Raw genomic sequence first — 24,330 nt, 5'->3', positions numbered from 1 at the left:
TGCTCCCATTAGATGTATCCTAACTGCTCGGGATACAGGGCGGCCCGAATGTCTTGGCTAGTAAATTTCGTCTTTGAGGCTACTCTTTAGAAATTAATTGTAGGGCCGAAAAAAGAAAAAAAGATTGGGGGTGGTGGTGCCGAGGTGTTGGGGGAAGCAGGGGATAACTAGTCACCGAGGGAAAAATAGGCAGCCCAGCTCCGCCCGGCGGCGCCGCACCTCCCCACCCCAAGGCTCGGCCGCAGGGCGGCGCAGATACTCTGTGCGCCCAGGGCGCTCGCTGCCCCGGGCGGCGCCGCGTAGGGCGCCAACGACCACGCAGCCGCGCCCTCTCTGCGCCCGGCTCTCCGCCCCGTGGTGGCGCCGCACTGAACTGACCGTCTCGCCCTTCAGGACTGATTATTCTCTAAAACACTGCGCCGAGGCCCGCGCGGCCACTCGTAGGGGCCGCGCCCCTTCCCGGGGTAGGGCGGAAGGGGGCTTGAGGCGTGCATGGGAGCCGGCGAGGGAATCCCTCTCCCTCCACGTCACCCGAAAGCCAGGGAACCCGCACTCGCGTCCTCTAACGCAAATGACCATCTTTGGCATCGTGCGCCAATGGAACAGACCAAGGGCGCTGGGCCCGGGGGGTGGGCGGGGGCGGACGAGGGCTGCCTCGGCTCCCCCAAACCGCGCCGGCCGGCCGCTCCCACCCCCGCCACCACCTTCCTTTCCTCGCACGGGGTGTGATGCTGGCGTCAGCGCGGCCCTGAGCCCGGGAGGGGAGTGGAGTGGTACGCCCGCCCCCTCCCGCGCCTCTTCTTCCTCCTCCTCCTCCTCCTCCCGGGCCGCCTCCCCGCGCGCTCCTCCCTTCAAGGTGGAGTCTCGGGTTGACGTGAGAGAATCCACATGATACCGAGCAGGAGAATAAAGACTGTGGAGTTGAACTCGTGCCATTGTAGTGACTCATCTCAGGCACAGCGCGAGGGCTCAGAGCGAACCAGCGAACCAGCGAACCAGCGAGCCAAAGAGCGGCGCTCAGCGCGGAGAGGGAGAGAGAGACGCGGACCCGCGAGGCGGGCCGGTCCGGGAGAGGGCGCGGGGCGAGGGGTGCAGGTCCGGGCGCCGGAGCCGCGGCACAGGGAACGGGGCTGCAGCCCTCTCTGCGCGACCCCACGGGCTGCGGGACAGGCGCAGGCTGCCTTCTCCTCCCAGTCAAGTGTCCGAGCCGCTCCGAAACTCCGGCGGCGCGCCGGCCACAGGAAGTTTATTTTCAGCTCCTTTTCTAAAAGGAGGAAATAGAAGTTTCTCCAAGTGGGCAGCCTTTCTTCTAGCCTTTTTTTCTTTGCCTTGCCCGAAATCGGGGACCCGCAGACGTGGCAGGCGTGATTTGCCGGGCTCCCATTCTTTTTTAATTTCCAATTTTTGATTGAGCCGGCTGTCCCGGCTGGGCTCCGGCTGCGCGCGGGGGCGGGAGGGAGCGCGCAGGGGAGGGACCGAGGGACGCTCCGACTTTTTAGAGGGAGGGACTGGGTGGACGACCGGTCCCGCGGCGCTCGTAGAGCAGGAAAGAAGCGCAGCGCCCGGCGTTCACGGGGCACTGCTCCCGTGTGTTGTCGCGCCCGCCGCCGTTGGGGAGAAGCCGGGAGCAGAGCCCAGAGCCCAGGCCCGGCCCGCACAGAGCGAGCGCGCAGCAGCCGGTGCGCTGCCGCGGCGAGGGCGGGGAAAGAAAAACACCCTGTTTCCTCTCGGGCCCCCACCGCGGATCATGTACCAGGATTATCCCGGGAACTTTGACACCTCGTCCCGGGGCAGCAGCGGCTCTCCTGCGCACGCCGAATCCTACTCCAGCGGCGGTGGCGGCCAGCAGGTAGGTGAGGGCCCCGGGAGCACCTGGGGGCGCGGGTGGACCCCCCTCTGCCCTCCACTCGCTGTCACTGCCTCTTTTGCTTTCTTTTCCCTTTCTTGGCTTGGCGAGAAAATTCCACGGGCCACTGTAAGTTCTGGATTTTCGTCTTATCCTGCCCATCCCCATCACTTTTCTGGTTTTACTATTGGAGCGAGAAGTGGGCTGGAAAGCCAACAAACGCTTCCTTTCACACTACATCTTATCCAGACACGCTACTTGAGCACCGAGCCTGTTGCCTCCTCTCCCAGGAATCCTTTGCCCCTTTCCCTCTCTTTCCTTGGTGGACCAGAAAAAAAAAATGTTTGCACCGTCCTCCACACATCCAGAGACCCTATTCCCACGGGAAAACCCTCTCTCTTTCTCCACCAATCTTAATTTTTGAAAGACGTTGGGGACTCGGAAACATGGTTGCCTTCTTCGAGTACAGTAATCCGGAGTGAGGGCGAGGGTTCCGGCTCTGGGAATCAGGTGCGAAGGTCAGAAAGGAGGAGGTCGGCTTTGATTGGCTCCCCGTGGCGCCAGTGTGCCCCGCGCCCGTCCATCTCCTGTTAGGGTCACGGCAGGAGCCTGTCCTGCCCTCAGAAGAGGCGCCTTGAGGGTCTGGAGGTACCTGGGGCAAGGACGCCTACAGAGAGCAGTGTCGGGGGCGGAGTGGGAGCGGAGGGGAGAGACCTCGTGTAGGCTCCTGGATGGTTTAGAAGCAGAAAAACAACTTGTTTCTAAAGCAGCCAGACTGGTTTGCACTGGAGGGATTGTGTGTGATGTGTGTCTATGAACACCAGAACGATGCTGATGGGGTGCCTGCAGCAGCCCCCCACCCCGTGTCCCCAGACTTGTGAGACAGCTGGCAGAACGAGGCAGCCACGACCTGAAACCCCGCGGGGCAGGATGTGCGGAGTCTCTAGCCAGTTTGGCTGCAGCAAGAGTTGCCTCTGGGAAGGCAGTGGCCTTAGCTTCTAGAACCCAGCCAGCCAGCCAGCCAAGAGGGGCTGGGGTGAGCTTCCAGGGACAGATGGACCTTGCCAGAGAATAAAATGGAAACAGTTCTCCTTGGGATCTGAGACCCTATAGTTCTCTTTGGGACCACAGTGATTCCCCATGGCTGGTGAGTCCCCAGTCATCTTCCCGAATATCCCCCTAAGCACTCTGGGTAGAGAGCCTAGTGTGTGTGGGTGGGGGGAGGCGGTGTGCAGTCAGTGCACCCTCAGTGATGAGCAGGACGGTGATGAGTTGAAAATCCTGTCATGAAAGTGTTTGATATTACTTGCTTTTCAGCCCTGTTGGTGGTTTGTATGGAATCCAAACATCATTAGGCAGGGGGTTGGAGTCACTTATATACCCATCCCTCCCCTCTCCAATTCAACAAACGCCCAAATGTCCCTCTCCCTCCTGAATCAGGAAGGGATCTTTTGATTTCTCGTTTATGCTTTGGCTGCCGTTTCTGTGGCAGTCATCATTGGAATATGACAGTCTTGCCACCTGGCTTTGCTCAGACCCTGGGGCCTGGATGGGAAGTCGGACCGGACATCGGCGTCCCGACTGAATAATCTGTGTCACTGGGGCTTTGAGCCCAGGATGTGAGCGGAGGCAATTCCCTGTTTTGGAAGAAAATCAGACAGGAAACCAGTGCTAGGAAGAAGGAAGAGGACTCAGTCCAGCAGAGTGTAATGGGGCCTCATTACCGAAGCAAAAAGCAGCTGTTGGCTAATTCCTAGCATGCTGTAACACATGAGGATTTTGCAATTACAAATAACTAGTGCATGGGGTTCTTGAATATACGCCTGCCCCTTGGCCCAGCAGCTTGAGTGAGGTGCCCTTCACACTGGACGGATTGGCAAGGTGATGCCACTTCAGACAGGTTTCTCAGCCCCTCCACTCCGGGGGGGTGGGGGGGGGTTCCCTTCATCTGTCTGCCTTGGAGCAAAGCTGTTCTGCGGTCCGAAGGACTGACTCTCTGAGAGGCTTTTGTTACTTAACAGGTCTGTGCTATGACCCCACCCAATCTCAAGGTAACTTTGTTCCATATTAGATAAAACCTATCATCACTTTATTTCTCTCAGCCTCCTTGTTGGGAAGACTGCTGGTGTTTGAGGTGGGCCTTCCTCCTCTCTGACGTCTCAGTGGATCAGTCACTGTAAACCCTCTGGTTTTTCCTTGGGCAAGCGAGTATTGTTTGTTCCTGATCTCTTTGTTTGGGGGGGTCTGCTGTTCCTGATGTTTGTTGCTGTTTATTCAACCCAGAACTTTCCTCTCAAGCTTCATAAAGCTTGATCTTAACATGGTCATGAGGTCCAGTGACTTGGTGGGTGGGGGTAGGGGAGGTGAGAGATAACTTTTTGTTAAAACCTCTGCTCTTGTATAGGGCAGGAACTCGAAGCATGAGAAATATTTCCTGTTCCAGTTATAGTTTGAATCTCAGAGGTTGGTCATTGGTGATTTTGTTTTGTCAGTAATCATCGCACGTACCTCCCCTCCTGGCTTTTTCTTTGTGTTGTTTTCTGCCTCTCCTGGCTTTCTTAGGAAAACACCTCCCAGATATAGGCCCTGCCTGGCTGCTTGACTATTACGGTTTCAGGGCCTGGGCATTACGCAATCCAGCCAGTTACACAAACACAGGTCATTTCATAACTTGTTTTCATCAGCTGGGCCCCCTTTTAATGAAAGAAACAAAACAAAAACAAGGCCCAGAACTTTTCCAAGGCTGCCATGTATCTGTTCCTTAGGTAACTTGTGAAAATAAATCAAGGGGGACAGTTCTTTTCTGGAATCAAGGACTAGCAGACCTCCCCTGTTCCTTAGCAGACACCCTTCCCAAAGACAGACGCACACACAGAATTTCCCGGAGTGAACTTTTGCCAACTGTACCAGGCTGGGACATTCCTCCCATCAAAGAACTTTTACCAGAAATGACTGTGATTCCCAAGTCAGCCCTAATCATACCTCTCTAGTGCCCCCTACGGGACATTTGTAGAAGAACCATCTGGGGAATGTATTTTTCCAGCTTCAAAGATTTAACTTGGTGAGTTTTTGGAATTCTTAGGATTTTTTTCTTTTGAGTTCAGGACAAATAAATGGCATATATTTAACAGCGGTTAACTCGGAACTTCTTGACTTTGAGATGCAATTAAAAAAAATGTTTTTCTTTTGTTCTAAATTGGGGTGTGCAACCTGCAGCCCACGGTCTGCTTGTGGCCCAGGACGGCTGTGAACACGGCCCAACACAAAATCATAAATTTACTTAAAACATTATGAGATTTCTCTTGTTTGCATGAGTGTTTAGCTTGTTTGGTGTGTGGACCAAAACAACTCTTTGTCTACTGTGGCCCAGAGATGCCAAAAGGTTGGACACCCCTGTTCTAAATAAACCCTGGTTGAAGAGGCGTGCTTTTCCCCCTTTCCCATGTTTGATGTCTGTCTGTTCAACAGGCTGCCGGCCGAGGTCTTCAAATTCCGAAGGCTTGGTGTGTTTTTGTTCCGGGAGACTGGGAATTGGTTTGGTGGGCGTGGTCTCTTCAGAAATGGCGGGAAGGCGGGAGGTATATATCAAGGGTCTGGTACCGGTTTTTGTTGGTTTTTTTTTTTTTTTTTGCCTTGATTTAACAGACATCGTAGGTAAGGATCAAACAGAAGGAATTTGTCTGTTCCGCTGATTTTTTTAAATATTTTATTTATTTATCTTTAGAGAGGAAGGGAAGGAGAGAAATATCAAAGTATGGTTGCCTCTTGTGTGTCCCCTGCTGGGAACTGGCCTGCAACCCAGGCATGTGCCCTGACTGGGATTCGAACCGCGATCGTGTGGTTTGCAGGTCCGTGCTCAATCCACTGAGCTACACCAGCCAGGGCTGTTTCGCTGATTCTTGATGGTGGAAGTCAGCGCCACTTTTTCATCAGAGTGAATGGGGTGAAACAGCAGTCATGTATTGTGTTTGTGGCCATCGGGCTTTCTTCTCCAAACCCCTGCATGGGTTCCATGGCTTGACTTCTGCCTGTCTTATTCTTCAAGGTGAGTGTAGAGTTAGGAGCCTCATTTTTTGTTTGTTTCTCCCCCCCCTCTTCTATCTTAATACAAACACACTAGAACTTACGCATTCAAATCACTGTTGCCAATTCATAATTGCTGAGACTAAATACTCGATTCGTAATTGCTGAGACTAAATACTCGTTTGAGTGCTGAGGGGGTTAGTCAGATTCAGAGAGGTTTTACAACACCCCTCTTTTGGAATTGCCTTTGGCAAATTCTTTAGAAAATCCTTCCTGCTAACAAATCCTTGTCCTTCGAGGGTAAATTTGATATTTGGAAATTATCAAGAGATTCGACCCAGAAGGAGCCACGTCTGATCTGGACATCCCTGCTGGGTCCAAGGCAGAGTGGGATCGAGAGTCCTGTTGGTCTCAGTGGCAGGGAAGGCAGTCGCCGGGACAGGGCTCACCAAAGCAGGCACCTCTGTCGTCTATATCTTAGGGGGTTTTTCTCTCTCTGTTAAACAGGAATACAAAATACTGGTTTTGAGAATTCAGGAAGCTAACTTTCTGGTCTGTTTGTTGAAAGAAAGAAAAATGGCATCATTATTTAGTGGGTATGTCTCATTCATGTTGCATACAGTAGTATCTTTTGGTGGCCACACCATTTTGAAATGATGGCAGCAGCCCTGATCGAGGCAGGGATATCTGTTCCAAAACCCAGTTAGTAACTCTAGCCCTCTTCGACCCACTGGGCTGGAGAGGGCGCACGGGAGTTTTCTTGGCCAGCACTGTCTCGCCTGTCGCGTGGCAGTGACCTGGCTGCACTCACCCTGCTGTGGTTGTAGGGGAGAGAGCGTGCCCTTCCCACTGAGTGAAGGGGCTTCTGAGGATGGGGGTGGGGATGGACATGGACGGGGCCCATGGAGGCGTGGAGGGGACCCCCGGTGTTCTGGACTGGGGTTTCTGGCCAGAGTGGATCTGGGAGGAAAGAAGTTGGACTCTGAGGGAGTGACTCTGTATCAGCTGCTTTCTTCTCCTTTCTCTCTCCTTCCCTGATTTTCTCCATCCTGGCCCACAGGTAAAGAAAGGATAGACTTGTTCTTTCAGGTGAACTGGGAAAAAAGAGGAAGTTGGAAGGAGGCGGGTTACCTGAGACAGTGTTTTTGTACTGTCAAGTTTGGGGAAGCCGTCAGTTATTAGTGACCATTTCCATGTGACGCAGCGGCTGTCCTCAGATAGGAATGGAAGGTCAAAGTGATGTTCAGGGCTGAGTCTGCGAAGAGTGGTTGAATCCCACATAGAAGACTTTGGAGAACTTCCCGAGTTCAGTAAAAATATAGAACATTTGAGTCAAACTGGGCCTCACCAGGAAATTCTGGGGTATTATATGAGGGAACATTTGCACTTACCCTTTCCTCTTCCCCTGAACCAGACTTCTGGGATGTTGGAGTTTTCCTTTTCCTGTGCTGGGAATCTTAAAAAAGGGGGAGGGGGGGTTCTAAAGAGAAAGAACCCAGTCCCCGCCCAGGCATGCACACTCGTATCCGCCTGTCTGTGGGGATGTCAGTGGCGTTTGTGGGGTTCATTGCTTGCGTGCTTGGGGGCTCATTCTAGAATCAGTCTGATGGGGAGACATCTGGCCAAGGGGATAGGCCAAGAACACCAACCCCACTTCCATCTCATTTCTGCCCCGCTCAGGAGTCCCTGGGCTAAGGCCCGCCCTCTGCATGTCTACAGGCAATGGGTGCCCGAACCCTAGTTCTGAGGCCCTTCTGGGAAGGCCGTGGTTAGCACCCTCATCTCTGAATCCAGAGCCCTTGTGTAAAGTTTAGAAAGGGCATTTTCCCAGATCAGCAGCTGCTGGGCTGCAGAGCCCTCTCCTACCTGACAAAGTTGGGTGGCCCAGGGGCCCTGTGTTCTCTTACAGGCTGCCTCTCACAGGCAGTGGGAGGAGGACACGCCTACTTGCTGAGCAGCCCGTGGCGCCCTTAAATACAGGGTGCGACAGAGCAGAGGAGGTTCTGCTGCCCAGAGACCCACAACAAGGCCTGTAAGGGTTCAGACTTGAGCGTCAGGTTCAAGTGGAGGTTCAAGGTGATGAGTGAGAGCCCCCTCCCCGCTGCAGCCTCTCGGGTTAGAGGAATACCTCAGGTCTGATTTTTGGCTTCCATGTTTCCTCTCTTTGTTCTTTTTCCCCAAACCTGAGCAATGGAGATGAAAATGATCCTCCAGAATAGGAGTCACCAAACAATGGCCCACTCTTTTTTTTTTTTTTTTAAATAAATAAGGTTTAATGGAACCCAGGCCTGCCTCTTTGTTTACATGTTGTCTGTGGCTGCCTTCACGCTACAATGGCAGGCTGGAATAGTGGCGACAGAGATGGCATAGCCCACAAAGCCTAAAATATTTACTATCTGGCCTTTTACAGCGAAAGTTTGCCACACTCTCCTCTAGGGGGCCAGTTTGTCCTTTTATGGGCATTCTTGCCCACCCAGAAATCGGCAGCGTTTGGAGGCTTTGCCAGGTGGGAATGTCACCCAGCCACCCAGCAGCTTTCGTCCTGTCCCTAGAAATGCAGCTTCCAGGGGGTGCTGGAGAGCCCCAGCAGAGTCAGGAAAGGTCCTGGGTTGCCCCCCTGCCCTGCACTCCCAGCACACACCTGGTGCTGAGCTGGGAAGCCTTGTCTTAGCTTCTGCTCAGTGCCGACCTGTTCACAGAGGGCCATGATTTGTCCCCAGCGTGACATTTGACTGAGTCTTGGGTCTGTTGGCACAGAGGACTGCCAGGCTGATTTCTGGGACCACAAACTCCCAGCCTCACCTCTCTTACCCTGATGTCGCTCTCTGAATAATGCCTTCACTTAAATTTATGTGAGTGTCTCAGGCTGTCCTTGGAGACAAAGGCCTCTTGATCAGAGCCCCAGTCCCCTCTGGGGATGGGCCATTGTTTGCCTTGCGGAGCCCAGGTGTTATCCAGATGGCTTTACCTCCCTCTCAAACAAGTTGTACACACACTTAGAGGCAGTCATTACCTGCTGTCTCACTTTTATTGCTGTCTTGTTTTGTCTAGACCAAGCCGTTGCTGCAAGGAATCTGGCTGCTGGCCGGGGAGCACTCCTGCAGCCTGCCGTCCCCGGGGAGAGGGGACTGGGGTCCCCGTGAAGGGCTGAGAGTCACCCACTCACTCCCAGGGGATCTCAGTGCCCAGGCTTTGCTTCAGATTTTTGGCTTGCTTTCCCTGGACTGAAACAGGAGCTCATTTGTTGGGCAGAATGAGGAGTGAATTTCTTGGGTGCTCTCCTGCTGCAAGGGAAGCCGACGGGGGTGAAGGGTGCCATTAAACCACTGCGCTGGGTGCTCAGGTGTTCTTCAGAACCAGAGCCTGACTTGGGGAGGGAAGTGGAGTAGAGGCGTTGGGTGCTCCCAGGAGTGGGAAGTTGGGTGCTGCCTGCAGCCACCTTGTGCAGAGGGCACAGACGCGACGATGGTGCCTAATGACGGGACGGCCGCGGCGGTGGTGGCGGTGCCGCCTTCCATTTGTTTGGGGCAGCATTGCTCAACCCCAGCTGCGCATTAGAAATCTCCTGGGGTGGCTCTTTTTTTTTTTTTAAATACCTTATCAGAACCGCACCCCAAACCAGTTATTTTAGCACTCTAATGGGGAGGCTGGCTCCAGCACTGGTGTTTTTAAAAAGCTCCTCAGACTATGCTAATGTGCAGCCAGGGTTGAGAACCACTAGTGTGCTTTTTTAATAGCCTGTGATTACAGGTAGCTACTAATTTAATCCTCAGGACAGTGTGGTGAGCTTGGTGTTGGTGTTCCCATTTACAGGCCGGGAAACTGAGTCCTCAGTGACCTGCCGAGGCCTCGAATGCAGGCCTCCTGACTCTAAGTGCAGCGCTAACTCCCTGCCAGCCCCTCCCCACCCCCTCCCCACCCCCACCCAGATCCCCACCCAGCAACCAAACAGCTGTCTGCGCCTTAGTGCTTCTGCCCATGTTCTCAGGACTCTGCCTCTGTGAAGCCTAGCCCTCGTTGTCTGTTTTCCTCGTTGAAGATCATTTCCCAGTAGGATCCTTCTCACACACACACACACACACACACACACACACCCTTATACACCTTCTTTTCAGTCAGTTCCTGATAAAAAGCCCAGTTGTCTGTGCTTTCTGAGGCGACACAATCCCTTGCACTGGGCAGCTATCTTCAAGGAATCCCAGAATTCATTGCACTGGTAGCATCACAGAATCCAGGAATGTACTGTACAAGGTAGTAATTCCCAGAATCCCTTGCACTGGGTGGCATTCCTCATGGGGTCCCAGAATCCCTTGCACCAGGCACCTTTCCTCATGGAATCCCAGAATCCCTTGGGCTGGGTCACTCTCTTCACTGAATGCTCTTGGCATGGGGCCCCGAGGCCTTCTGGGAGGTGAGGCAGCTGCATTCTGCGCCCCCCCACCCCAGACTAGGTTGGGCAGCTGGGGGAGGAGTGAGCGAGAAAGGGTCTCAGTTCCCTCAGATCCTGCGAGACTCTAAGCTTCACTTCGCTTGTACCGCAGGGACCTAGGTGTCATCACCAGGGGCAAGGACACTGCCACTGCTGCCAATACTTCTAATCTGCGTTGGTGTGATTGGCCAGAATGGGGGGTTGCTGTAGTGTCCATGCGCACGATGGCGGGATTTCATCTGGGGTCACACCGGCCTGTGGGGCCTCCTGGGTGAGAGGGCAGGTCTTCGGGGCCCCTTGGCTGTGACGGCTGATGCCCCATCCGAGGGCACCGGGGGCAGGATTCTGGGGAAAGGGGAAGTAATGCTCCAGAAGCTTGTTCACCGCCATGTGTGAGAGCGCGGGCCTGTGTCGGGCCAGTCTGGGTTTGAATCCTGACCCTGCTGCTTCTGAATGGTGTGGCCTGGGAGAAGTTAGTTTCTTTACACCCAAATTCCTGCCTCTAGAGTGAGATAATGGTAGTTCTTATCCGAGGGGGAGAACGAGTGAGTAATCCAGGTAAAGCACTACCATGTCCTGCCATTTACTGAATACTCAGTACGTGTTAGTTATTATTGTTGCCTTTATTTTACCCCCCAGATTAGGGACCCACCAGATGAGGGAAGAGGATTTGCAGACTCTGTGGGAACAGGAACCTTCTCAGCCTCAGAGCTTCATTCGGGGAGCTTTCCCCCGAAAGCTGTAAGGCGTGGGGGGTCCTTCCTTCCTCCCTCCTCCTCTCACTTTCTGGTAGCTTCCCCAAAGAACGGTGCAGTCCAGCTGCTGAGGAGCGTGGCCCAGTGTAGCTTTTGTGCTCTGTCATCACCTTACCTTTGAAATAGGATGCTTCCTGCGCCGTGGTCTGGGCACAGACGAGGAGGGAGAGGGAAAACTCTGAGCTAGCAGCACTGTTTCCCATGGACGCCTCTGTGGACACAGATGGATAGTGTAGATGGGTAGAAACACAGCATGTCCGTCCCAAACAAGATCAGGGTAAAGGGCGAGGAGGAGGTCAAGGGCAGCAAGGGGACGTCTGGCAGCAAATGCTACCACCTTTCAGTCTTGTGGGCTGGAGGACACCTTTTCCTGGACCTGATCTCACCGTGATTGGGTCACAGCCCCATTCTGATCCTGTTTGAAAAGTAACAAAAGCAGGCACCCTAAACTTCCCAATGATCTCTGTTGCTCCAAAGCCGTTGGTGTGAGGGTTTCCTCGAGGGGTCCTGAGCTGGTCTGTGTACCCCAGGTGACTTGGGGGCTCAGGCGGGAGGCCTGCCCTCCTGCAGGTGTGGACACAGCTGGCCTGGGGGGCTGCAGAGTGGCCCTGCTGAGTGTGAGTGGCTAGGGACCACATCTGGCCTGGAAGTCACTTCGGATAGGATCATGTTCTCACTGAGCCACCTAGGGATGGAGCCCCCAGGCCTTCATGCACGAAGCCAGCCTGACACAGGGCCCCAGAAGTAGTTAAGATTCCCCTGATTCTTGGGGGTGCAGGATTTGTCTGGGGAAGACCACCAGTGTCCTGACCTTGGTCTCCCAAGCACTGACCCTACTTTCTGCTGGGTTTTGCCTCCTGTCTCTGCTTATCCTGTTCTACCCAGTATTTCTTGGCTCAATCCAATTTTCCTCCTCCTTTCAGAAATTCCGGGTAGATATGCCTGGTTCAGGCAGTGCCTTCATCCCCACCATCAACGCCATCACGACCAGCCAGGACCTGCAGTGGATGGTGCAGCCCACGGTGATCACCTCCATGTCCAACCCATACACGCGCTCGCACCCCTACAGCCCCCTGCCAGGCCTGGCCTCCGTCCCCGGGCACATGGCCCTCCCTAGACCCGGCGTGATCAAGACCATTGGCACCACTGTGGGTCGCAGGAGGAGAGATGAGCAGGTAACGGCTTGATCAGCATAGATTAAGCATGAACAACAACTTAGATCAGCGTAAAAAAGCCACGTCGGTGGCTTTTAGGGGTTCGTGACACAGTGTGTTCTGCAGACTGGTGGGGAGCAGGGTCGATGGTGGTCTGGGGTCACTGGGAAGAGGAGGGAACTGGGGGCCAGGAGCATGTGACTGTCATCGTTGGAGGTACAGCCGGAGACCTGAGGGTCAGGTCCGGCTCTGTCATCTCACCGTGTCCTTTGGAGTCTCTGAGCCTCAGTTTCCTCAGCTGCAGACTGGGGGGTGTGGTCCCTGCCAGCCAGGGCGTGTTGCCACTCGAATGTGATCAGCTGTGGGAAAGCACAGTGTAAGTGGTGAGGGGTCAGCAGGCAGGAAGGACCGTTAGGACCCACCTACAGCAGCGTCCTTCTCTGACCCTCGGCAGGGTGGCCACTGGATAAGCAGCCAGCAAACCTTGGCCAGGAGCTTATAAACCCTCAACTGTCTTCCAGTATCTGGGGCAGACCAGCCACCTAGTAGGCAAAGGGTCACACTCTAGGCCGGCACTGCCCACAGCATTCTACGTTCTGCCTCGTGCCCCAGGCCTCCAGCTCCAGGAGGGCCCCCCCATCTGCCTGGAATGTGCGTTCCAAAAGTGCCGTGACTGGGGTCCTTGGAGGCTGCTCAGGGCTTTCACTGACCGGGGGTAAGGGTGGGAGGTCTGTCGTCAGCCTTGTTTTCCTCAAGGGGCTCCACTGGGAGGAGTCAGTCTGGTGAGAGGGACACCAGAAGACGGTGGGGCTTGTACTCCGGGGGCAGTACCCACCCAGCGCTCGGAAGGCCCACCGTCTGCACTGACAGTGAGCTGAGGCAGGGTCAGGCCCGCTGACCCCAGACAGAGCCCTCGGCATCGTGTGTAATTCTAGAAAGGAAGGAAGGGGCTGTCAGAGTGCCCCCACCTGTTCCCCTTCCCAGAGGACACAAGCAAAGCCCAGACACACCGCCTGGGGCCATTCAGCAATGAGAGGAGTCTAGACCAGAGCCCAGGTCCATGGACCCCCTGTGTGGTGTTCTTCCTACAGCGCCCTGCCCTGGTGAGCCCAGGGAAGGGAAGATGCTTTAGCGGTGGAGTCCATTTTTCAAATGAAGTGTTAACCTGGAGAGCCTCAGCCACAGCATTAGAGTCCCTCCACTCTGGGAGCCTCAGCTCTGCAGCTCCCAGTACAAGGGCCTGTATGCGTGGGCCCCAGGGGGGTCCAGGGCCAGTCCTCCCCAGGATACTTAGAATGACAAGGATCGCTCTCCAAGGAACTGAGGACAGAGCTGGGCCTCATCCCCACCGCATGGCGGTTTGCTCTGCTGACCGCAGGGCCCATGCAGGGCGACACGGGGAGCTGTGTGTAACCAATGCTGTGATGGATACAGCTCGTTGCAGTTGTTCTTGGGCTTCTGCTGCTGGGGCAAGCGGCCCGTACTCCCCCGCTGTGGCTTTCCGTGACTGCGGTAGTAACTGTCCCAGCAGCAGTGACCTTAATGTCCTTCATAAATGTGCTTCTTTCAGGGAGCCCTGTGCCCAAAGTGTCTCTCACAAGCAGGATTCTCCCTCATGTGTAAGCAGATGCCGGGGGACCGCCAGGCTTGGGGAGGGGGATCACTTTGGGGCTAGGAGGGTAGCAAAGCAAGATGTGCTGAATCCTCTTCATTCCTTTCTGGGCCTTGCTCACACCAAATTCAGAAGTGTATATCTGGAAGGGATTTTAGAGATCAGCTTTAAAAAAAAAAAAAATCTCTTTGCGCCCATTTTACAGATGAGGAAACTGAGGCCCAGGCAGGGCCCTGGCGAGGGTCACACAGTGAGTTAGCAGCAGAGCCAGGGCCGGAATCCACCTCCTTTGACCTCCAGCCCTATGGTTTTCCCGCTGCACCATTTAGGCGTGCCCGAAGACAATCTGTCTGGAAAATTTCCTTCCTTTTTTGAGATGGGGAGAGAGAGCCAGGAGCATTTTACTTTGCGTCATTGTCAATTAAGAGTTCAGACCGTCATCCGGCAGCTTGGAGGAAGCCTGGGCAGTAGGGGAGCACCCTCAGTGGGCCCTTTGGTTCCTAGCCCTAGAGTCTTTTCCCTGAAGCTTACTTCTGCCTTCCTGACCTGCGCCCAGGGGGAGGGGCCTGCACCAGGAGCCAGCCGGGTGCCTCACTGCCCTCCTCCAGGGCCTGCCCCAAGCCTCCCTCTGAGGCCTGTGGCAGGGAGGGGAGGGTGTGTGTGGCTTGTGGGTGGGTATACCGTGGTGCTGACACATTCAGGCTCTAACCGTGTTGATGTCACCACCCCTGAACACTTCCTATGCCGACAGCTCCCATAAAGTTCCCCAGACCTCACCAGATAGACTCGGGCCTTCTGGGCCAACCGGGAGGCCAGAACCAGTGCAGAGGCAGCCAAGGGGACAGGGAGGCCAGAGTGGACCGTGGCCAGCCTTCCATTGGTGGGAGTGAGGGGCTGGCTGGGCCTGCTGGGGAGGCTTGTACCCAAGACAGCAGTAGGGCCTTCAGACCTTCTTGGTAACTCTGTGGGGCTCAGGTTTAGGAGCAGCAAGTACTCAGGGCCTCTGCCAAGTGGCCTCATGACCTCAGCCAGGCAGATGAGCCCTGCACAGCACAGGGTGTCCCGGTCTGTGGACTCTGGGTCTCCAGTCCACTCGGGCTCTGTCAGGACTCAGAAAAAGCACCAGAGAGGAGACCTCTGACTTGTATCCTTATTCACTGGCACTTTCAAGTTTACAGAGGGCTGTCACACTGCACCTCACTTGATTGCCACACTTTGCAGAAGGCAGGGCAGGTCCCGTCGGTCCCATTTTATGAACGGGAAACCTGAGCCTAGGAGGTTTGGTGGTTTGTTCGGGGCCACACAGAAATGCCGGCCTGACAGCTCTCAGAAGAGAGAACGTGGAGCCTCTGGCTCTCCAGGGGGAGCACAGGGTCCCAGAGGCTGGTACAGAGTTGGGACTTGAGGAGGAGAGTGGAGCCAGGACTGGACTGTGGGGTCAGGTCTTTGGAAGGGGCCTGAGGACACACAGGGATGTCACCTGTTGGACTGCTCGGTGCATCCCAGCTGGAGGCCGCTGCAGGGTGTGAGAATGACGATGAGAGAGAGGCTGGTGAGAGAGAGGAGCTGGGCCTGGTTCTTCATCTCGGCAAGGCGGGGGCAGTGGAGGTGAGGGAGCCTGGTCAGGGCATCCAGGAAGTGAAGGTGGTCCCTGGGACTGACACAGAGGGGGAGGTGCACGATCCCACTGAGCCCTGGGGGGCAGGGACCTGACTCCCAGGGGACTGGGGGGGTCTCCCCAGCCTGCTGGGCTTCCCGCCTCCCTCTGGGCCCTGCACCTTGACTCCTGGGGTAGGACCCGAAAGCCAGGAAGGTGGGTGAGCTTGTTTGCACTTCAGGTGGCCTTGGAGAGACTTTGTGTCTGAGCGGTCGGTGGCCAGCTGACACATTTCACAGTAGGGGTCGCGGGTTGTGGATACAGGGCTCTGGCCGTGGGGCTGAGGGGCAACCTCAGTGTAGACAGGGATGAGCTTGTTCTTTCTGAGGCTGTGCCATGCTTTGCTGTTCAGGACACCACAGTGACAGTCCCAGGGACGCTGACATGGGCTCTGCTAGGGGAGTGGCTCCCTCCTCACAGGGTGGCCAGGATCATCCCTTAGTGAGACAGCTTCTCTGGTTGCCTCCAAGAGTGGCTTTGGCTTTATGCCCAGCACCCCTAGAGTGTAGGACCCAGTTCTTATTCCCCTTAGAATCTTCCAAGCCCCCATTACTGCACTTGGCACATGGCTGTGCCATTGGTGTCTGGTAGCTGAATGGGGTGGCTTTTCCTTTTGAATTGCTCTCTGCCATGACCCACAGCCAACTCCTGTGTCACCTCTGCCTGCAAGGGGCACTGGGTCACAGCCCTGGAAGGACTATGTAAACTGGGCATCAGCATGGCCTAGTGGGGCCGAGTTCTTGCCCTGTGGCATGAGTCACAGGCCCCTAACTAGCCTCGTTGTGAGAAGCTGGATTGTAAGGTCCGCAGGGGATTTTTGTTCATTCAGTTCTCTGATAAATCTCGAATCCTGCAACCTGTGCCTGGCACGTAGAAGGTGCTAGTTTGCTGAATGAGCAGATGCTGTGGGCAGCGCAGTTAACGTGCCCCAGGGCTCTTCCCCCTCCTGCCCAGCCTAGCACTGTGCCAGGACCCTGCCAGGTCCTCGGCTTGAACCATGAGCAGCTGGCACTGCAGGGCTGGCAGAGGAAGTGGGGAGTTGGGTGGCATCCTTGACCCTCCCTCTGGCAACAGAACACCCCCTCCCCCACCCCGGGTGGTTCTTCCTCTGGGCCCAGCTACTTAGCCAAATGGGGATAATGAGCTTGCCCAGCAGGCCGAGTGATGAGGAGGAGTCATTAGTCCAGGTTTGGAAGAAGCTGCTTTAGAGGGTGGGGCCAGGCCTGGCCTGGCTGGCACGGGGGGACTCAAGGCTGACATGACGAATGCCGAAGCCATGATGCCTGGGCTGCTGCGTCCCTCACCCATTGCTGACCTGTTCTCCCTGCAGGCACCAGTGGGATCAGCTGCAGGTGTCCGCCCAGGTGGGCAGACAGCAGCGAGCTGCGAGTGCAGGGACCTCTGAGCCTGGCCACGTTCCTCTTGCCTTCCTCCCTCCCCTCCCCAGTCCCAGAAGGGCTTCCTGTCCTACTTTAAATGCAGTTGAAAACATAGAAAGCTGGCGAAGCATTTACTGAACCTTCTCACGATCCTCTGCCCTGGCCTCTAGCTCTCCCCTGAAGAGGAGGAGAAGCGTCGAATCCGGAGGGAAAGGAACAAGCTGGCTGCGGCCAAGTGCCGCAACCGACGTCGGGAGCTGACGGAGAAGCTGCAGGCGGTGAGGAGCTCTGCGTGGGGTGGGGGCGCTTCTGGGTGGGCCCAAGCGAGAGCCCCAGGGCTCCGTCTGCCTTCTCCTCGCCCACTGGTGGCCTACAGCTGAGGCAGTGGAGATACACGCGCCTTCCCTTGTGCACGTGGGGCAGTACTGGCCTGATTAAAGGCAAGAGGGGATGGAGGGAGCTGGCCTTGAGCACCAGCCTGTGCCCTGAACTGGACCACTTCATGGGGCCCAGTGCCCTTTTTACTCAGTGCCTGAGCTGCCCTGATCCCAGACCCACTGGGGCCCTGGGAGAGGGGTGGCAGGCAGTGCTGGCCATGCTGGGCCCGGCAGCTGAGGCAGGCCGAGACCTGCCCCTCCAGGGCTGCTTTCCAGGCTTCCAGCCACCCCGCTGCCTACCACCAGCATGAGTGGCCCGGCCTAGCTTCAGGGACCTGATTGGGACCGGGAGGACCCAATGGGAGGACCTGCTCTCTGGGCTCTTTATCTCTTCCGGGGAGCTGATGCCCTCTGGGGCTCATGGCGAATGGCTCCCATGTCAGCCCACAGGTACTCTCTTGGGGTTTTCTCAGAGCCTTCTTGGGCGGGATTCTCTGCCTCTCCTGTGAGCCTGAAGCTGTGGCCTTGGTACCTCATTCTGCTCTTGTGAGTCACTCTCCCCTGCTGCCTAATTGCCTCCACCTGGGGGCCCATGCCTCTGCCCGAGGGTTTGAGCTGACCACCACGTGACTCCCTCCAGAGCCCAGCTCTTCAGGACGGGCTGTGCGATGAGCAGAGGAAGCCCAGAGCTAGGACTGGCTCTCCTGGGAAGCGTGTCTTCAAAGGAGGTGGCGAGGGAGACCGTGTCGGTGGTCCTTACAGTGAGCAGCCAGCGTGAGCCTTTTGAAATCACAAACTACCCGGCACATCCCATCACTATTTAACCCTCTCAGGCACTGTTTCAGGCCTCAGTTTCCTTTTGTCCAGCCCGGAGCCCTTGTGCTTGGGTCTCGCAGGCGTGAATTCTGCGCTGCCCGTACTAATGCCCCGTGGGGGTGTTTGTTAAAGATGGTTGTGGGGAGACTGGGGGTTCTCTGCTGCTGGGTGAGGCGGGTCCATTCATGGTCAGCACTCCACAGGGGGACTCCCCTAGGAGAGTCCTCTTCACTGTCAGCCTTTCGAGGAGCCAGGCCCTCTGGGTCTGCCCTGGGCGCTCCTTCCCACCAGTCCCAGAATAGCCTGCCCTCTGCGGCCCCTCGCCTTTCCTCCCCTCCCTCCCCACAAAGCCTCACACCCTACTCCCCCCTCCCCACCCCCAGCCCAGCCCCACAGGCCCCTGAGCCACATCCTCCACAGGAAACCTCTCATAAGCTCATGACGCTCATCAGACCCTTGAGATGGATGGAAACTTTTTTTCACCCCGGAATATGCTGCACTCCACGTAGTGAAGCTCTGACCCCGCAGTGGCTCATACCTGCTTTAGGGGAAAAGTGGGAGGGAGGAGGCTGGTGACACACACCTTCTCTCCTTCCGTGAGTGCCCCTCCGCCACGTGCACGTGCTGCTTCTCTGGCTTTGTGTGAAAGCCGGAGCCACACAATGAGGTCTGTGCCTTGGGCCTGCCGTCTGCACAGGCTTGCTCAGGCCGCCGGGCTCCTCAGCTGTTGAGCCCAGGGGCTGAGCTGAACGCTGTGCAGGGCTCGCTGAGTCCCAAAACACATGCTGCCGAAATCAGAGTGCAAAAGGGAAGAGGGTCTGTGATGCTCCGACCAGGGCTGGCTGAACGCTTCCTACAAGCCAGGCAGCGCCGTGGGCTCGCGTGTCCGGGTAGTCTTGGCTGCCACGCAGCTCGGAGTTCGGTGCATCCACAAACAGGCCCTGGAGTCGGGTCACTGAGATCTGAGGTCAGCTGGCTACCCACCTGTTGGCTCTGTGACTTCGGGCGAATTACTACACTTCTCTGAACCTGTGTCCTTGTCTGCAAAACGGGTGGTGATAATACCCATTCCAAAACACTGCCAGAGGGTTGGCTGAGATAAGGCCTAGGAAGTGCTTACCACGGTGCCTGGCACGAAGTAAGCGCTCGGCCATGGCAGCCACAGTGGTCACTTCATCTTTCCTCCCGGCCACCCTGCTCCTTTCTCAGTCTGGAGCTTCGTATGTCAAAGGAATCTGGAGGTGACTCACAACCAGTGGGGTCTGTGGCCGGGCGTGAACTGGCCACTTTCACCATTGGTCCTCTGAAGACAGCGCTGGGTTTCCCTTCCTTGCCGGGTTTGAACTACCCCACCCCTCCCTCCAAGTGGGTTCCTGGTGGGTTTCTGTCCGTTACATGCCTCTCTTTCTCCCACAGGAGACGGAGGAACTGGAGGAGGAAAAGTCAGGCCTGCAGAAGGAGATTGCCGAGCTGCAGAAGGAGAAGGAGAAGCTGGAGTTCATGCTGGTGGCCCACGGGCCTGTGTGCAAGATCAGCCCTGAGGAGCGCCGATCGCCCCTGCGCAGTGGGGGTGGTGGTGTGGGCGCCGTGGTGGTGAAACAGGAGCCCCTGGAAGAGGACAGCCCCTCGCCCTCATCGGCGGGGCTGGACAAGGCCCAGCGCTCTGTCATCAAGCCCATCAGCATCGCAGGGAGCTTCTATGGGGAGGAGCCCCTGCACACCCCCATCGTGGTGACCTCCACGCCTGCCATCACTCCGGGCACCTCAAACCTCGTCTTCACCTACCCCAGCGTCCTGGAGCAGGAGTCGCCAGCATCGCCCTCCGAGTCCTGCTCCAAGGCTCATCGCAGGAGCAGCAGCAGTGGGGACCAGTCGTCAGACTCCTTGAACTCCCCGACGCTGCTGGCTCTGTAGCCCAGCTGTCGGGGGCTCCTCGTCACCGCCTCCTCCCCGGGGACCGGCACTTGGAGAGCTCCAGGGCTGCGAGGGCACGAGGGGATTCTGCCGGAGAGCTGCTGGCTCAGGGGGACCTTGGTGGGATTCGGCAGTGAAGCACTGGAGCGCTGGGGTGATCTCTTGGAAGTTGTGAAATCTCCTCCCTTATTCATCTTGCAGAGCAAATCCTGTTTCTTGAAAGCCTTGGAGAACCTAGTGTAGTGGACTCGGGCATCCCTGGCTTCTGAAGAGCCCGAAGCCGGTGCAGACCGTTCCTGTTCTTCTGTCATGAAACGCCTCCAGAGTGGCGGCGTCCTTCCCTGCCCCGGCGAGCATGTGCGGTGCCTTTGACTTCACCTTCTCTCCAACTGCCCTTTCCATCCCCCAGTGTCAATTTCACTTCCTCTTGGTTTTTATGAAATTTGCCATGACATTTCATCTGGGTGGTCTGAACATGGAAACTCCGTTTCTGGAGATGGGGCAGCCGGCCGGTGGCCCCTTTGCCAGGGCTGACTTGTCCAGGAGGGGACAGTCAACGTGCAATACAGAACCTTCCCTCTCCTGGCACCTCCTGCTCCACCCCACCTCCAGAAGCACTGGCGGGGCTCCCGGCAGGAGCTGTCCAGGAGACACACCATCGCTGGGAGGTGCAGAGGCAGGACCTTTCCTCCCCATCCCTGGAGACAGCTCTTGGAGGAGCAGCTTGGCCAGAAGATGGGGTGTGAGTGAGACAGCCAGGGCACAGGTTGCGTTTGCCAAACACCTAATTAACAGGCCAGGAATAGTGCCAACAAGCCACACGGTGTTCGAGCCGGCTTCCCTTCACTGGAGTCTTGAGCAGGACGGCTCCTGTAATTACTGCCTCGCCATTCTGCCCCGGACCCTTCTCTCCAGACCAGGGAGGTGTCCCTCCCTTAAGAGCCACACAGCACTCCACGTCCCCTCCGGCTCCGCCCGCCCCCACCCTGGCTGTCAGGGTGACGCCACCCACAGAGATTTAATGAGCGTGGGCCTGGACCCTCCCCAAGTTGCTGCCAGATGGCCCCTCCCCAAACTTCTAAGGCACCTTTGCTGTGGATGGGAAGGCAGGGGAGGGAGGAGGGAGGCCCGTGGAGTGGGGTTCACCCCCCACCACCCTGGTACCTGGCTTGCCCTTTCCTGGCTGCCCGTTGCCAACTGGTGGATCGAGTGCTTTCCCTTTATACTCCCCAACCTCCTCAGCCCAGTGTGCTCTGTGGGCCCCACAGCCTGCCCGGAGCTGTTGCTACGGCTCGCTGTTTATGCACCATTTCTGGGGCTGCTGAAGTGGGAGCTGAGATGTGATGCTTCCAGCTGCCCCCTTCCCACAGGTGGAGGGTGGGGAAGGGCTCCTCCTGGGCCCTAAGAGCAGAACTCAGCAGAGCTCAGTGCAGACCGGGCCTGTCAGCCCTGTGAGCGCCCCCCACCCCATACCCCAGAGTTGGCCTGTGCTGGACGAGCGCTCTGAGGGAGACCTTGCTGTTGGGATTCAGCTCTGGAGACTGTTGTAGGATAATTGAAAACTCTGTAGCTCTTATTTAAGTCAAACCCAGTGGGGGCTAAGGGAGAGAGCTTCTGCACACCTAGGCCTCTGCACTGGTCCCTGATCAATGCCCATTGGCTCCGTGCCATGCACTACGCACACAGAGGGCAACAGCCTGTGTTTAAAGCACACAGCTGCTACAACTGGAAGTGATGTGTGGAAGGAGAGGCAATTTAAAGAAAAAAAGGGATTTTGTCCAAAAGTGCTTTTTAAATGTCATTTTCTACATTCCTCAGCTGTGTTGCTGCCCTCCTGGTTTTCCAGCGGTTCTGGGAGAGGTGTTCCTGATAAGAATGGGCAGTTGGGTTTCTGGCTTCAGGTTAATCCAAGAGGCAGAAGTCAGCCAGGAGCAGCCAGAGATGGGCAAAGAAAACTGGGGTGCTCAGCTCCAAAGAGCTTAATCGTCTCGGGCGGTGTTTGCTGCCAAGTGGGAACTACTTGCATGCATATATATATATATATATGTATGTATGTATCTTAAGTGAAGCTGCTTCCTGGTGTTTCATTTCTGAAAGTCCCTTTGTGCCCTAGTTTGCATGGCACCGATCCCATGGCAGGGCACAGGCTGTGTTGGCTTTGAGACCAGCCGAAGAAAACACCCCAGCCCCCTCAGAGGCCTCTAGGGGGTTCCCAGCCACGTTCCCATTTGGGACCCTCTGGCTCTGTCCTAGGAAGCAGTAGGAGGTTATTTGGGGAAGGCCGACTGGTACACCTAAGTCAAGAGCATGTCCTTAGTTACTTCCTCTGGCTTGTTCTCCAAGTTCGTGTGCACACCCGCCACCCCTTGCTCTAGAGTCACTGCACACCAGGCCTGCTGCTTCTCTCTCCATGGTTCCAGCTAAGGGAACAGCTGCTGGGGGGGGGGGGGCAGCTTTGCACTTGGCTGGGAACCGCTGTGCTTCCCCTGTGTCCCCAGCCGTGAGGCAGCTGGGGTGGACTCCAGCTGGGCTGCGGGCAGCTCTGGGACAGCATAGGGCAGGCACTCCTTGACAAGCTAGTGTGGAATGCAGTCTCGGCCTCCTGGCTGGCCTCTCTGGGACAGACCTCTTCCTGGCCGGGTGGAGGAGGACAGCTGCCAACACAGGAAAGAGAGGGGGTCCCAGGTGGAACTTAGGAAATTGCTGGAGCCAGCTCTGAGCAGAGAACTCGCTGGGGAGGTTTTCAGAAAGAAATTGTTCTGCCTGTGTGAAAGGCCAGGTGTGTCCACTGTGGCCAGCCGCACAGGCGTATCAAAGCCGAGCGCCACCAGAGGCTGCTGCTTCCCTTCCTCGGGCCCTGGGGGAGGTGTTTCCTCTCTGCTCCCACTTGGCTCCAAGTATAAGGCGGGCTCAACTCCATACCTATTGGGACTCCTCTACACTGTCCTGGATGGACCAACAGTGCTCCTCCTATCTCACCATGTAGCTTTCAGGTTGATTTCCTTCCTGATCAGATAGATATCTATGTGGCCCCTTTAAGAAGGAAAAAATAAGCACCTACTATGTGCCAGGCACTGTGTTAGGCACTTTTATATATACCCTCTTTAGGATGAGAGTAAGGGATGAGGGCATCCCTTATTAAAGGTCCCCCAAACACGGATAAACAAAAACTTGGAGGTGAGAAGGTCTGTCTGCAAAAATCCAAGGCAAGATTGTCCTCTGTCTGAGGTTGGATCTCAAAGAGCCACCCCCTACAATATCCTTCCACCTCCAGGTTTCTTCTTTTCTCTCTACCCCGTGATGTACTCCTTTGCCCTCCTCCGATGGTCGGGGGTGGGGGTCATCTGAGTCCTTGTAGAATTTGTGGACCAACAGGACATGTGGTGCGTGTAACTGTCTTTTAAAAATGTAAGTAAAGGGGTCTTGCTACTTTCTGCTTGTTGAGTCTTTGGCATTCATCTTAAAAGCCAGCATCTCACTATTTATTGACAGGTTGGGGTGTGTGTGTGTGTATGTGCGCGTGTACATTTCCAGGTGTGCCCGTGTCCTCCTGCAGCTCTTAAAAAGGAAACCCAGTCATCCCACCACTAATTTGACATCTTCTCATGCTTCTAGTGTTTTGGCCAAACATCAACAAAGGGTTTTAATTTTCCAGTTCAGGAGGGGCTGGGTCCAATTTTGAGAGGGGTCTGGGAAAGGGAGGGGGAGAAGAAATTGATGTTTATTTTATTATTTATTTTAAATGTTTACATCCTTGTGTTGTACCAACCCTGAATAGAAACAGATAGCATTAAAGTTACTCAGTTCCTCTCTCCCTCTCTTTTCTTCCTTATTTTTTAAAAAAATTTAGGCTAATGATGCTTTTTTGTTCCTAAAATGATTTGTGAGTTGTGCTGTATAAACTGTGTAAAAAGGTTCTGTCTTTAAAGATGGACTGTCATCCCCCCACCCTCCAGGGATGGGGGTCCCTAAGAAGTCTGCATTGTAAGAGAAAACAAAAGATCCTGTCCTGTTCCTGAAAACTTATTTTCTCTGTATGATTAAAAAGTTTATTCTAGTTATTTTAGTTTGTGGTTACTTGATGTCAAAGAAGAAAATAGTCATCTTTGTACAAAGAGTAGGTATCGGGGGTCCTTTCTGCAGTGGGAGATGTATATACAAGTGTTTCGGTAGACAGTGGAAAGTGATGAGCTGTGTGTGTCCGTGTCTGAGACCAGTCGATGCCGTGGAGTGAAGTCTGCTGTCAGATCCCAGAGGCCAACAACTTGGATTCCTACAGCCCGATGGGGAATTGAATTGCTACCTTCCTGAGCATCTTCTTTCTTTTTTATTTTTATTTTTATTTTTATTTTTATTTTTTAAAAATAT

General features: G+C 55.5%; 1 protein-coding gene and 1 long non-coding RNA gene across 2 annotated transcripts; both read left to right on the top strand.

Moving 5' to 3' along the window:
- Window positions 1–875: 875 nt before the first annotated feature.
- Window positions 876–24,019, top strand: FOSL2 (FOS like 2, AP-1 transcription factor subunit). Its single transcript, XM_037066662.1, has 4 exons — window positions 876–1,849; window positions 11,977–12,228; window positions 17,026–17,133; window positions 19,465–24,019. Exons 1-4 carry the CDS (start codon window positions 1,748–1,750, stop codon window positions 19,960–19,962), a joined length of 960 nt encoding a protein of 319 aa, XP_036922557.1. The 5' UTR covers window positions 876–1,747; the 3' UTR covers window positions 19,963–24,019.
- Window positions 12,240–14,023, top strand: LOC119001316 (uncharacterized). Its single transcript, XR_005069541.1, has 2 exons — window positions 12,240–13,263; window positions 13,321–14,023. It is a non-coding gene; the product is annotated as an uncharacterized LOC119001316 (long non-coding RNA).
- Window positions 24,020–24,330: the final 311 nt, after the last annotated feature.

This window comes from Sturnira hondurensis, unplaced genomic scaffold, assembly GCF_014824575.4.
Source record: "Sturnira hondurensis isolate 20B ecotype Veracruz unplaced genomic scaffold, ASM1482457v3 Scaffold0016663, whole genome shotgun sequence".
NCBI lineage: Eukaryota > Metazoa > Chordata > Mammalia > Chiroptera > Phyllostomidae > Sturnira > Sturnira hondurensis.
This window is presented reverse-complemented; position numbering and strand designations above follow the sequence as displayed.

Coding starts and splice junctions, on each gene's coding strand:
- FOSL2 (XM_037066662.1), top strand. CDS start 1,748: ATGTACCAGGATTATCCCGGGAACTTTGACACCTCGTCCCGGGGCAGC. Junction 1,850..11,976: donor GCGGCGGTGGCGGCCAGCAG/GTAGGTGAGGGC, acceptor TCCTCCTTTCAG/AAATTCCGGGTAGATATGCC. Junction 17,134..19,464: donor TGACGGAGAAGCTGCAGGCG/GTGAGGAGCTCT, acceptor TTTCTCCCACAG/GAGACGGAGGAACTGGAGGA.